Here is a 15,245-nt window from a genome sequence, read left to right on the forward strand (position 1 = left end):
TGTTCCAGCACCTCACCACTCTCTTGGTAAAGAACAATATCTGTTTCAAATCATAGAATATCCCAGAAGGTACTAAAATTTCAGCCCGGGATTGTGAAACAACAGGTTTGCTCACCTGGAACACTCCATATCCTCAGGCCAAGAGACTCCAAACATCTCCATGAGTTTGGAGCATTCGCTGTACGCTCTTTGGCAGAGTCTGCGACACGGCAGCGTGACACGGCCATACTCCATGCACACGGGAGCGTAGAGGGCACAAAGAAATGGTCGAAAATCTCTGGAACATTCCAAATTCACCATCGGATGAAATGGCTACAAAAGAAAAGGGAGAATTCAAGAGCTTCAGCTAGCAGTTTCGTAGAACATCAGCAGGAAGCTGTAATTTGATGCATGAGGAGTTAGGGCTTCCACAACCACAACCATAACCTTCTTTTCCTGAACAATGCCTCTCGGAATCATCATAATGCAGCACTTACGTTTTCAGGAAGACAGGCAATGGAGAAGCCTGGGGACAACAACAAAGACTCACCAGGGACATTTATGTATGCAATCTGCATCAGAATCAATGGGAATTAGATAGCTAAACGCCTTTGAGGATTCGAGCTTAGACTAATACTCTCCAATAAACATCATATGAACTTCTTTGCTGCTTGTTTAAAGGACAGACAGACTTATTGTGAATTGCCAGCTGCTTATTTAGTAGATAATATGAAGAACCCGCATTCAGCTGATGAGATCACAATCTGGGTAATAGAGGATAATGCAAGACTCCTTCACAGTACAGAAATAAAGCTGTGATTTTTTTAAGATAGTTTACTGATTAGATCATCTGAAAATCATCTATTTCTTGAATTATTTTCAGGAGGCCTGGGTTCTTCATTTTGATTGCTTCTACAAGATGCAAACACAGGACATTTCCCATTACATTCTTTCCTCATCATCTTGTCTTCTGTTAAAATCTCAGCTCTATCAGCAGGGTGTATCTGCAGGCAGAAAGCAATCCCAACACGTGTGCTACCTCAGGCACATACACTCCCAGGCTTCAAGAACACAGCTGTAAGCACAGTGAAGCTACAAGTATGCCTCTCTTTACCTAACCAGAAAGCATCGGGAAATGAAAGCCTGAACAAAACCAATCAGAAAAATAAGTGGTATCTTGTGCTACTTGTTGTCTGATAACAGGTTCAAGTAACAGTGATAATGGTGAGAGCTCCTTGGAAGCACTGAGGGAAAATCTATCACAATTAGCCAACATGCAGCTGTAATTAAGCATTTTGAAAGGTGAAATATAAGGAAAGAAATAGAGCAGGGATTTACAGAGTTGTGAAAATTGGTGCATGTTGATGAACTGTGCTACCTTCTTACTGTCATGTGGCCCTCCTTACTGTTATGTGGCCCTATTTTAGGGCAACCAAAATGACCCCAGGGATGGAACACCTCTCCTATGAGGACAGGCTGAGAGCCTGGAGGAGAGGGGGCAGTGAGAAAGGGCACAGACACTTTCACAGGATCTGTTGTGATAGGGCAAGGGAAATGGTTTCTCACTAAAAGAGGGAAGATTTAGATTGGATAAAAGAAGTTGTTTACAGTAAGGGCACTGAGAGGCAGTGGTGCCCCATCCCTGCAGACAGCCAAGGTCAGGCTGGATGGGCTCCGAGCACTGATGGAGCTGTGGGTGTCCCTGCTCACTGCAGGGCACTGGGCTAAATGACCTTTAAGGGTCCCCTCCTACTACATAATATCAAAACACATTAGAATACAACAAAACAGTGTAAGAATTATTGAATTACTCTGCTACCTCCAAACTGGAGAGGTAGCAGAGGCATATTAGTAAGCCACTTCTTTTCCTTAACTTATATTTCAGACAATAACTTGAAGGGGCCAAGTTCTTGGCCAATGGCAATACCAGAGGGTACACTAACGTGAACTCTAGACTGATTTTTCTAACAAGTCCATTCACCCCAGCCTGCTCTGCACAGCCTTGCAGGATTAACAACACATCTAATCTTTGCTCTGTGCTGCACTGGCAGGACACAAATGAAATAGCTATATATAGAAAAACCTCAATCTTACTGTAACCAAAACTGAAGAGTAAGCTGCTTTGAGAGCTAGAAACATTTTTTTTTAACACCCTCTGTGTGAAAAACTTCCTCCTAATATCTAACCTAAACCTCCCCTGTCTCAGTTTAAAACCATTCCCCCCTGTCCTATCGCTGTCACACTGTCTTAAGGTGGGGACATCCATGTGCACCTGGACAACCTGACACAAGATCCATCCTCTGATGGGCACAGCAGACAGCATGCAGGCTCTGTGCAAACTTGCTCCCATCAGGCATGGCAGCTGGAAGTTGGGTAGAAGACACATAGAACATCTGAAATAACACAGATATAATTGAATCTCTACTGGCAAAGTTCCTTGTGCCCTAGAGGGTATGTTAGCTGTGCTTAAGGTTCTTTATCACTGCAAAGAGCAAGTCTGGTTTTGAGTATGGTCTTGCCAAACTCCTCAAAAGACAGTACAGACAAACTAAGGCCAAATGACACGAATGAAATCTACTTAAATAGGTATAATTTAATAGGACTGCTCTACTACAGCTGGCTGTTTGTTTCTCAGCAGCTCCAGGCCTCTCTCATAGCGTCCTGCCTTTTGTGCAAATGGTGATAGCACAAGGGAAAATAGTTCTAAACAAAAAGAGGGGAGATTTAGGTTAGATGTTGGGAAGAAACTCTTCAAGATGAGGGCAGCGTGGCCCTGACAGCGCTGCCCAGAGAAACTGTGAGTGCCCCATCCATGGCAGTGCCCAAAGGCAGGCTGGGTCAGGCCCTGGGCAGCCTGGGCTGCAAGGACGTGTCCCTGCCCATGGCACAGGGGGCACTGGTGGGCTTTGAGGTCTCTTCCAACACAAATCATACTGGGATTCTATGAAAATAGCACCTGCAGATAGACAAAAACCCTTATGAATTACAGCAATTCATTTTACAATCATAAAAAGACTAGATAACAGAAAATTTGAAAACCATTTGAGAGTGGATAGTGATAGGACAAGGGGAATGGTTTAAACTGAGACAGGGGAGGGTTAGGTTGGATGTTAGGAGGAAGTTTTTCCCCCAGAGGGTGGTGAGGCACTGGCACAGGTTGCCCAAGGAGGCTGTGGATGCCCCATCCCTGCAGGCATTCAAGGCCAGGCTGGATGTGGCTCTGGGCAGCCTGGGCTGCTGGTTGGTGACCTGCACACAGCAGGGGTTGGAACTGGATGAGCACTGTGGGCCTTTGCAACCCAGGCCATTCCATGATTCTCCGATTCCCTAGAAGACAGGGGAAGAGAAACTTTCTTGCTTTTGATCAGCAACAGCAGCATTTGTGCCTGTAGGCTGCTCGGTCTGCAAGCAGCCTAACTCTAAAATTATCTCACTCCTCCTTAGCAGCTCCTAGGATGAAAAGTCAATTCCAGACTCCACTGTTAAAAAGAAAGCCAAGAAGATTAAGAAACTTTTTTATGATCTTGCCCAGGGAAGCAGTGCAAGTTGTAACATCCAGCCCTACCCCACTTTGGTGCCTGACAAAAGGCTCTGTTCAAATGCATTGAGCTTTTGAAGAATGCATGTGGAACAACTCAACACACAGAGCAAAAAGGAAAAGGACAAGAGGAGATGCAACAGTCGAACAAATTTCTGTAGTCCAGGCCAAGCCAAGGGAAATCCAAAACAGTGAAGAAATTAATGTTTAAGATGAGATGAACACTTGTGCTGCTCCCAAAGGCACTTAAGCATTTAAAATATGCCAGATCACATAACTGAGCAGTATAATTGAAGCTGCATGCTCAGTGTTTCTTCTAACTCTGAGAAAAACCATGCAAATTCCCTCTAGCCCCATGATAACAACTGCAATCCCAGCTTGGCTTCTTTCAGGCTGAGTCAGTACTTGCATCCCTCCCGTGCAATGCCATGCAGGTGTTGTATATCAAATCAAATGCCACACTCACATATCACTGCTCTCCTCAGAGCAGTCCAACTTGCACTACAACCTTATCTTTCTCTTTTTTCCCTCCTTCCCAGAATTCTCTTTGCAAAGTTGCTGTAAGAAATAGCCCAACTCATTTGGTGTGGCCCCAGCTCCTTCCCTCCCTACAGCTCCCACCTGCTGAAAGGACAGAGCCTGCCAATGCTGTAATGGCCATCTCCCACCTTTATTCTTTTGCTTTTCAGGAGGAGATGAAGGACAAAGGAGAGCCACAAAGATGGGCGCCAGTTTTTCCTCCTAAATATATATATTTAGCAAATTCCCACTTGTGCTTACAAAGCATGAGCAACAATGGCAGCTATAACTACATCATAGAGCTGTGGTACAGTTTCAGGCTTCTCACAGCACCGAGATAATAACCCATTCTACCTTTCATTTTACACAGCAGTAGCCATTGAGCTGCCTTGCTGGGAAGCAGCTATTGTAAAGTGGAAACAGAATTACATTGGCGATCTCTCACCATTCTTTCTGGCTAGATGTTCCTTTCTCTCCATATGAAAACCAAACAGGAAGCATTCTCATAAACTCACAGAAGGAAGAAGGGAAGTTTTCTCCCCCCAGGCTTGCGGGAAAGGAGGGATGCTCTGACTATCAATTACCGCTGCAATCCTCTGGTGGAAGCAAGTGCCTCAGGGCAGCCACACAGTCTGTTCCTTCTGGCCCACGTTGCCCGTTGTCTGAATTCAGCTTGCTATTTATTGGAAAAAATCTTAAACTGTATCTCAAAGCACCCAGGCAGCATTGCTTTCCAGGCCACGTCCCCAGGAGAATCACAGATGCTGCAGTTTCTGTCTTCAGTTAGTTAGAGAGAGCAAACACGGTACTGCCTCCTGCTTTCAGTAACTACACTTCTCATCCTGAGTGGCTGGCACGGCTCTGACAGCACAGCAGCTCCTGTGAATGCTCTCCTGAGACTGTTTCAGGCAGAATTGGTTTTCTTGAGACAGTGGCAATTTGTTCTCTGATGGTTCTGACCCGCACGCTCCTCTGAATCTCTCTAGGTTTCCTGGAGCATTTACCCCCCAGTCATGCTGATACACAAATGTAACCTGACATTAGCAGTGAGCTGCTCCCAGTTGATGCTCCGAGCTGAACAACGGCTGCAGTGCTTACACTGCTGCTGCCAGCTTCAACTGAGGCCCAGCTTCAGAGCACTGACCAAACCAAATGAGTGCTTCCTAAAAACGAGGTGTGCACACAGACAGCACAGGACAGTGGCATACAAGGAGCAGTGAGTAAGGGTTTCTGCCTCTTCAAAAGCACAGGGGATGTGACAAAAGCTCCTTCCTGCTCTTCAGTTGTGCCTTGAGTTGGATAGCACCCCATTGCCATCTAAGCGACGGGTGCAGAAAGGCCAGGAAGGCACACTGGGTATGGGAGAGTACATCCGTTTCCTTTGGAAACTATTTGCCCTTGCTCACCTTAAAGGGGTTATGAAGGTGGCCAAGAAGGCCAATGGCATCCTGGCTTGCATCAGAAACAGCGTTGCAAGCAGGAGCAGAGAGGTGATTGTTCCCCTGTATTCAGCACTTGTGAGGCCACACCTCGAGTGCTGTGTCCAGTTTTGGCCCCCTCACTACAAGAAAGACATTGAGGCCCTGGAACGTGTTCAAAGGAGGGCAACAAAGCTGGTGAGGGGTCTGGAACACAGGGCTGAGGAGGAGAGGCTGAAGGAGCTGGGAACGTTCAGCCTGGAGAAGAGGAGGCTCAGGGGAGACCTCACTGCTCTCTATAACTTCCTGAAGGGAGGCTGTAGTGAGCTGGGGGTCGGCCTCTTCTCTCGTGTCATCAGTGATAGGAGCAGGGGGAATGGCTTCAAGCTACGGCAGGGGAGATTCAGGCTGGACGTGAGGAAGTATTACTGTTCAGAAAGGGTGGTCAGGCACTGGAATGGATGCCCAGGGAGGTGGTGGAGTCACCGAGCCTGGGGGTGTTCAAGGAAAGACTGGATGTTGTGTTGAGGGACGTGGTTTAGTGGGAGCTATTGGGAATAGGTGAACGGTTGGACTGGATGAGCTTTTAGGTCTTTTCCAACCTTGGGGATTCTATGATTCTATGATTCTAAGTGCAGCTCCACTGCACAGGTACTGCAGGTTGTTTTCAGAGGGCAGCAGACTGATTTATTTGCCAAAGTCTGCTTTTAACGCATAGTGCCAAGATAAATTTTGGGCAAAACTCTTAGCATAACCTACATTAAGAGCTTACCTCACCGTTAACTTCCCTGTCTGGAGAAACTTAGAGATTTTATTTTTAGCTTTGCAAAGTGACGCAGACATGAACAAGCAAAACAGAGTCACATTTCTGGTTTTCTTCCAGAGCAGGGATAAGGGATGTGCCCACACTTTCTGTGTGGACCTTTACAAAGCACACAGTCCAATATCCCACATGGCAGGGCAGCAATCGTGCAACCCATCCTAAGCTTTCTGGTCTGCACACAGACTGCTGGGGATAATTTCTCAAGTACAGGAGGAACAAAGCAGGATAAAAGATAAAAGTAGTTAAAAGACAGAAAATGACATCTATCTCTGTCTGTGTGACTAAAAGGCAAAGCCATCTGTTCTTGTTCTTTAAAGAGGTCTCTGCTTCATTTTAAATTCCAAAGTTCCTTTGGAAGACACTGAAAAGATGGCATCCATCTGTCAAACTGCACTTTTCCTCAATGTGATCTTTACATTTTAAGAACTGACGGATGCAGATGGGTGGCCCTGGTAACAAATTCCATTTGCAAGAAGTGTTAGTTTTTATAAGACAGCTGAGACTGCTTGGACTTCCTCCTTCCTCTCCATATGCCTGCTGTGATGGGCTTGGGAGAATTCCAAGGTATTACAAAGAAATAAACATACAGCCCTTTGGCCAGTATTTTAGACACCATTAAGTTAAGACTCCGTAAAGCACGCTTGCCCAGACAAGCAAGAAACTATACAGCAGGAGCCACGAGTCTTGACAGAGCCATAATTTTAATTTCAATAACACATTTCTATATCCTGTGGTCAAAAAGAAAACCTTTCAAGTACGAACTCAGCGCGATCGATGCTTTGATGACTGCCAAAACACGCTCCAAGTGCTGCTGTCACTGTGGGAAGGAGAGAGATACTCATTAAGAGAAGAGGAACGTTAGTGATAACGACCTTTCCTCTCCCTCAGCTCTGCCACCGCAGCCTGATCTGCACGTCAGGCACTGGAGGACCATTTCTGCCAACTCGAGGGAGGTCTGTCTTCCTTGAGGAGAACACAAATTAAGAGTATAAAGTTCCACTGCTGGCACAGCGCTCAAAAATCCATCGTGCTGAGTGAAGGAGGAAAAGCATTTGGTATGAAGATTTGTTAGAAGACTTGACACTATCTTGAGAAAGCACATAACGGAGTCAGCAGCCAGATCAAGATCTTCAGAGTTTAAAAAAGGGAATTTCTAAAAATAAGAAACATGAGAGAAGATACGGTGAAGACACAGCCAAGCTTCAAAACCCCCAGCAGTGCAGCTTCGCCTTTTTGATTTCCCTTCCATCAGCCAGAATGACATTGTCTGCCACATAATAAACAACATAATGCCACCCTGCAGAATAAAAGCAGACCAGTTGGATTTCTAAAATATTCTGTAAGGAATATTGAACGCTTCTACTTTAGTTCCACAAAAGCTTGATGGCTACTCCTTGTCCAACAGCAACCGTCTCTTACTGAATATCTAAGAGCTCAATATTACAAGGCAGCACAAACCACTGGGATGAGAAAGGAGGAAACCTTATGTTCACTCATTCAAGCCAAAGTGCATCCTGACAGATTAACAAGTGTGTCACCTCCCTTAAAATGTGCACTGCGGAGCTGTCACTGTCAGTCTCCTTTACGACTGCGAATTAAGGACAAATTAAAGTTGTCATTCCAGGCACTTCAGGCTGCAGGCTCACAGTAAGCCTACGTTCACGGGCCCCTGCCCTTTCCCCTGCCACTAGCCTACTGCACAGCAGCCTGGGCTTAAGACTGACTTAAACCATCCACAAAACTCACCTCAAAGCTGCGTGCGCTGGCTTTGAAGCAGCAGCAGCGTAAAGAGCCAGGACAAGATCCAGAATGACGTGGCCTTTATGTGTCAGAATCTAAATATTCTTCCTGTAGGCTCAGCACACAATTTTATAAGGTCAATCAATTCATATTGTCTAAGGTGAGCTTTTTGCAGGCGTAGCATCTCAGCAAGCTTCCAGTGAGTTTCAGCAAATACCCCTGGCAGAGTTCATTGCCCCACAGCCAGCCACATGCTGCATATGTTACAAGGACATGCTGAAGTCAAACTCTTGAGCTTTACAGCATTAGCTCCAAGAGACTGAAGACAAAGACTTCTTGCTATGGCAGAGAATGCACAGTGGCACTGTTAAAGGCCAGGAGCACAACCTTCTGCAGGCAGAAGACCACAGAGGAAACAAACAAATGAATTCAGGAAGCCATTTGCTGCTTCCCTGGTAGCCAGGCTGCTGTGAAAACTCTCACAAGCCAAAAACCTGGTTTCATAGATAAGAATGTAGTAGCGGATTCATCTTGAATAATTTTAAGGTTTGAGCTGTATTTCACAGAGTTCTGCAAAAGCAGGAACAGCCATCAAAATCCCTCATGCCTCAAATAGTGACATTACCATCAGCATCTCCTTGGGGATAGGTTACATGACCACATTTTGCTCCTATGAAGGTCCACAACAGAGTAAGAAGAGACTCTGCTGGGCACCTCTCCTATGAGGAAACATTGAGGGAACTGGGCTCGTTTAGCTTGGAGAAGAGAAGGCTCCAGGGAGACCTCATTGCAGCCTTCCAGTACTTGAAGGGAGCGTAGAAACAGGAGGGGGAACGGCTGTTTGTGAGGGTGGATGGTGACAGGACAAGGGGGAATGGTTTTAAACTGAGACAGGGAAGGTTTAGGTTGGATATGAGGAGGAAGTTTTTCCCCCAGAGGGTGGTGAGGCACTGGCACAGGTTGCCCAAGGAGGCTGTGGATGCCCCATCCCTGCAGGCATTCAAGGCCAGGCTGGATGTGGCTCTGGGCAGCCTGGGCTGCTGGTTGGTGACCTGCACACAGCAGGGGTTGGAACTGGATGAGCATTTTCCTTTTCATCCCCAGCCATTCTATGATCAGTACTATGAGAACTACTCTGAGTGGCAAACAGAATCTACCTATAGAATGCACACTCTTATTTTAACAGTTATCTCAGTAGAAGTTCTCTGTTTTTTCTATACACCAACAAAAGTACTCAGACACCAGCACAGTTCAACAGGAGGGGAGATTTGCATCTTCAGGCCTCAAAATTAGAGTATTCACAGAGCATTATTTAAAACCCACTGTCTACAACTCGTCAATTATTTCTTTCCTTCATGATTAATTTCCAGAAAGGTTCTGCTATTAATCTAGTACACTAAGCTTGGTTTTGGTGCAGATAATTGTCAAACTCAGCAGGTTGTTTCACATGCATGAATAATGCAGGATTGATTTTATGGACCAACTCCACAGCCCTGCTGTCCCCTGCATGCATTTATTAGCATAGGATCCCACTCAGCTGAGGCTGCAGCATCCCAGTGCCAGGGGAGCAGCAGCTTCTGCTCCACCAGCAGAACTGCTGGGTTACCCTCTCCCTCATACACCAACTACACTTCCTGACTATTTTGACTGAAAGGATTCATAGGGGATTCCATCTGGTGATTATTTCAGCCATCTTTTAACAAAAGAAACACAAAGCTGTAGTACTTGGTAGCATTGACACGCATTCAACTGAGGAGACATTGGCAGATGATATCATCTAGGCTTTATTGAGGAAACCTGATATATTTACCTGGATATGTGATTAAAAATACACTGCCAACAGAAAGAAAGAAAAAAACAGAAAGAAAAGCCAACCCAGCAGCTCAATATGTACCTTTTACATAACTACACAACAGCAAGAGGGCCCCAAACGGACCCTTTGCTTCAGCAGGCTGTAAAATGGAAGAGAAAGACTGAGGAACTCACAATTTACTCCAATATATTAAATTAAAACTGATTTCTGATCAAAACAGAAGCTTTAAGATAATTAGTTGCTGAATTTAATTTTAATAATTAACTGCTTTTTAAAAAAACATGGCAAAGCACAGCAGCTGCAAATTAAAATTTAAGATTCTTTAGGGGATACAGTCCCTTCTATTCAGCACTGTGTTAATGAGGTCACAAATGAACTCCACGGGGGAGGACAGGGAAGGAGAATTAAAAGCACTAATTGCACTGACACAATCTTCCACTGGACAAAGAGCTGTTACAAAAAGCATCCCAACGACCAATTCTGAAAGATTCAACAAAACTCTCAAATTAAGAATCCAACCAAGCTCCTGAAGTTGATTTTTCTTCCCTGCAGTTAATAATTCACAAGATAAATATTTGACAGGAATTCCCACAGTGCCTCCGCTTATTTGTTTCGTCGGCATCCTAAAAGCATGCTTGCTTTTTTCTAAATAGATTAAACAATATTTTGCCCTCAAAGGCTCCGATGTTGCTTCACACCAAGGACAGAAGTTTGTGCCCAGTCCTCTGTACCACTAACGTACTTCTAGGATACATTGCTCCTGTGCTGCATGCCTTTGAAACACTACAGGCAAGTCACAGCACAGTAACTGGATTAATAAGAGACAGTGGGAGGAGAGAAGGGACACAACTGGAAGGAAACAAGGGAAGAGAAAAAGATTCTGTGGCGACATGAGCCCTGACACAGGGGGTGAGACCCCAGCTCTTTGTCAGCTACAGAAATAGAATGAAGAAAGGCAAATATCAGCAAGTGTCTGTCAGTGCTGCTGGAGTAGTGCACCTTCAAAAGGTGTCTCTCCAACAGTAAATTACACACACACACGCTGGGATTGTATTCCATGTGTCAGGTTCTGCATGGAACACACTGCAGGGATGTTTGCAACTAAGGAACGTGCAGGATGGAGTAAGTAGGATCAAACCATAAAAGAGGTCAGATGAATAGGAAAGACTGCATTAAATTGCTTAGAGATGTGAGCAATTGAGGCTGATGCATGAGACAAGAAGGTGCGTGTTTTCCCACTGATTGCTTGCTTGAATCATTGCTTAACACTACAAAAATCCCTTTTATAAATAAACGTATGCAAAAGGATGGAAAAAAATCACTCGAGTGAAGGCCAGGTGTGGGGTTATGAGGCAGGGAAGCCCCATTCAGTTAGACACAGCAGGGCTCACCTGGCAGCACTCAGAGCTGTCAGAAGGTGTTTCTGCCCACGGAGCCATGGGGAGTTCATAGGGCAGAGCAGGCTTCACAGATCCTTTTGTCCCTTCAACCTCAAAAGAAGCAGCATAGGGACGGGAGAGCAGAGAGCAGCATATGTACGTGCATCTGTTAGTGCTCTATGATGAGTTCTGCCCAGTAGCTCCGTGCTGGTCTCACTCTTACTTGGCCCCTGCTGCCTCCCACTGCAGGACGAGGCCTGGCACCATGCGGATCAAAACTGACTCCTCTTTGATGGGCACAACAGGTTACAGCAGAGCAATCAGCCGTCCCTGCAGGAGAACAGCCAGCTGTGCATCTCTTCTAGCCCTGCTTCCATTCAGTTCCCCTTTCCCAAGTCCCCTCTGTGACCCTGGCTACTAACAGCAACCAGTCCCAAGAGGGAGGGGAACAGAAGCCCAAGTTTTAAAAGCCTGGAAGCTTCCTCTCTCAGACAAAAGCAACAGCCTCCCATTGTGTCAGAGAAAGTAACGGATGGATCTAAAGAATTAAGTTGCCTTTCTGTGATGCCACTTAATTAAGGTAAATCAAAGCAACAAGAGTAATTTGCCTGGGATTTCAAAAGGAAGGATAAGGAAAACATCTGTGCATTCTTACAAGTCTGAAGGCGTTTCAGCATTTTAGCTGTTGGATTCTGTAGAAGTGCAGTTGGAGGAAAAACATCAATTCCGACCACTTTAGCAATGCATTCCCTACAAGAGGTTAGAAACTATTCTTCTGTAAGAAGCAGGCAGACTTTGTCATGTGAAAAGCCAGAGTGAAGGTCTGAAGAGAAAGGAACTGTAGTTTAACAAATTTATATACATAATACAGTTGTTAAGTATGCAGCTAAAGTGTCATAAAGGCATTTAACTGTCACGTGATACGTGTTTGTTTTTTGGAATATCTTCATCGTTAATTAACAGCAAGCACTAAAACTCAAATCAAAGGCTCAAGTCTGAACCACATTGTTCTCCGCATTCCTATCTCCATGATGCACCTGTACAGATTGGAGGACAGGATTAAAGCAGCACAGGAAGAAGGCACAAGAAATGTTCATCAGCATGGAAGTGATGAATGGGTCTGATTCGGAGCCACAAATGTTCTGGCAATCCTTCAACAAAAGCAGCAGCTACTCCTAAACACCAGATCATAGAATCACAGAATGGCCTGGGTTGCAAAGGCCCACAGTGCTCATCCAGTTCCAACCCCCTGCTGTGTGCAGGTCACCAACCAGCAGCCCAGGCTGCCCAGAGCCACATCCAGCCTGGCCTTGAATGCCTGCAGGGATGGGGCATCCACAGCCTCCTTGGGCAACCTGTGCCAGTGCCTCACCACCCTCTGGGGGAAAAACTTCCTCCTCATATCCAACCTAACCCTCCCCTGTCTCAGTTTAAAACCATTCCCCCTTGTCCTATCACCATCCACCCTTGCAAACAGCCGTTCCCCCTCCTGTTTCTACACTCCCTTCAAGTACTGGCAGGTCAATGAGGTCAGATAACTGACAATACTGTCAATTCTTTAGGTGTTAAGAAAATGTGATACACTTAAGTCTTCAGGAAAAAAAAAAAAAAAAAAAAAAAACATTAAAACATGAAAGATGGTTTTGGGCCAGCAGGGGGGAACGAAGCAAAATGAAGTGAAATGAATGGATGGTTGATCCACATTCTCTCACCAAATTTAAAAAAAAAAAAAAAAACAACAACAAAAAAGATGCTTCTCGTTGCTCAGTGCCGTAAACACGACAACTTTTGTTCTATAAAATCAAGAAACAGGGAATGTAAACAAGTTTACAAATTGAAAGCAACTTCTAAAAACTAAATTTCAGGCTTCTCCAGCTCACAAAGATGGACTGGAAGGAGCCTTCCTCCCTCGTTCAGATTCAAATGAGCCAAGCCTTTGTGCTTCCATTCTCCCCACTCCTCTTTTCAAATTTCCTTCCCCGTTGCCATAGGAACCCGGCCGGGAGAGCAGGAGAGCGGAGGGGGAGGCGGAGGGCGGCAGATGCCAGCCTTTGTCACGGCGAGGCCGGGGGCACGGCGTGGGGAGCGGGCCGGGACGGCACCCGCAGGGTAGCAAGGCAGGCAGGCACAGCTCTGCGTCCTACCTGACGGAAGAGACAACGGGGGCACGCGGACGGAGCTGGTCTCTGAAGGTCGCAAGCGATGCGGAAAGGACAAACGCGGCCTGATTGTTCTTTGCACCTTCAGGACAAAAAGCCGGGGCGCTACAGCAGCAGGGGTCTGCTTGAAAGGCAATAGCCAGCGACGGTGGGTGCTGCACAAAAACCCCCGAGCTGAAGGTGCTGGAACTGCGCTCTGAGCCACGGCCGTGTTGAAAGTCTCACGTGGATCCACCTCCTTCAACTTCGTTTTTCCTACACTGTTTCCTTCAGTAAGGAACGTATTTCCAAGCACACGTTACTGACCCGTTACTGTGTTGCAGGTCTACAATTCCGGTAGATTGAAGAATAACCCCAATTCACGAGCACTGCTTTCCTCTGTCATTAAGGATGGTTTGCAGCCCTTATCTCCTCCACTTCGTGCCACATCAGAGCAGTTTCTTTCCAAAAGTCACAAACCCTTCACAGCATCACGGAATGGCCTGGGTTGAAAAGGACCACAACGATCATCTAGTTTCAACCCCCTGCTGTGTGCAGGGTCACCACCCAGCAGACCAGGCTGCCCAGAGCCACACACTCACACAAACATGATACAATTCCAGGAAAGCCATCCTAACATTCGCTAAAATCACCACAGATTTCTCCCAACACAAAGCAGGAAAGCGCAGCCACACCAGCAAGACAATATTGTATAATTTAAACACCAAAGAGGAGTTGTCATAAGTTATTTCATACTTTTTTTTTTTTTTTTTTTTTTTTTTTTTTTTTAATTGGTCTGCTGTGGCTTCTTCTTGAATCCAAGTATCTTATAGTCAGAATAATCACCATAAAATAGAGAAAATCAGAACAAAAGCACCACTTCCAGGTGACCAGCAGAAGAGAAGTACACCATCACCGAACCACACAACTTTTCAGAAGTCCACAGTTACATTTATCAATGCCATGTTCTGGTAGGAAAAACAAATTCTGGAAGGATGGTAAGTCAAAAGGATGGAAAACTCAAGAGCTTTCAATGTAGCTTTCAGCCAAGAAAGTAAACATGAAACAGCTAAATAACGTCAAATGAGCAGAGGGCTGGAGCAGCTCTCCTGTGAGGAAAGGTTGAGGGAACTGGGCTTGTTCAGCTTGGAGAAGAGGAGGATCCAGGGAGACCTCAGTGTGGCCTTCCAGTACTTGAAGGGAGCGTAGAAACAGGAGGGGGAACGGCTGTTTGTGAGGGTGGATGGTGATAGGACAAGGGGGAATGGTTTAAACTGAGACAGGGGAGGTTTAGGTTGGATATGAGAAGGAAGTTTTTCCCCCAGAGGGTGGTGAGGCACTGGCACAGGTTGCCCAAGGAGGCTGTGGATGCCCCATCCCTGCAGGCATTCAAGGCCAGGCTGGATGTGGCTCTGGGCAGCCTGGGCTGCTGGTTGGTGACCTGCACACAGCAGGGGGTTGGAACTGGATGAGCACTGTGGGCCTTTGCAACCCAGGCCATTCTGTGACCCTGTGATTAACCTCAGAATGTAAAAATGGACTAGAAAGAGCTCCCAGGAACACATCCAGAAGCAGTGGCTCAATGCTAGATGGAGTACTCTCAGATCTGTGCCCATCAGGGATGGAGTCCAACACATGCAGAACACAAGGCAGCTAATGCAGGGCTAATGCAGTGCTAATACAGCACACCTACCTCCTTGTCTGAGCTGCACATACTACTAGACATAAGGCTAAGTCTTGTCACTAACAAATACTACCCTACACTATCACAGCATCCAATATAAACCTGGGTTTTGTTCCATTGGAGGCAAGTGCCGTGGGATTACGATTAAGGTAGAGAAAAAAAATGAATGATTACAGTTGTGGTAGGGAGGTGATGAATGAAAAGACCAACATTC

At 45.8% G+C, this 15,245-nt stretch overlaps 1 protein-coding gene across 3 annotated transcripts in view; it reads right to left on the reverse strand.

The window, feature by feature from the left end:
• The window catches only part of FZD3 (frizzled class receptor 3), a 49,352-nt gene that overhangs the window by 20,412 nt on the left and 13,695 nt on the right, over positions 1–15,245 (reverse strand). For all 3 annotated transcript variants that reach the window (XM_052692126.1, XM_052692117.1, XM_052692132.1), the window contains exon 3: positions 116–312. In XM_052692126.1, coding sequence (XP_052548086.1) covers positions 116–312 — 197 coding nt within the window. The remainder of the gene's footprint in view (positions 1–115; positions 313–15,245) is intronic.

The sequence above is a fragment of the Tympanuchus pallidicinctus genome, unplaced genomic scaffold (genome assembly GCF_026119805.1).
Source record: "Tympanuchus pallidicinctus isolate F22 unplaced genomic scaffold, pur_lepc_1.0 scaffold1, whole genome shotgun sequence".
NCBI lineage: Eukaryota > Metazoa > Chordata > Aves > Galliformes > Phasianidae > Tympanuchus > Tympanuchus pallidicinctus.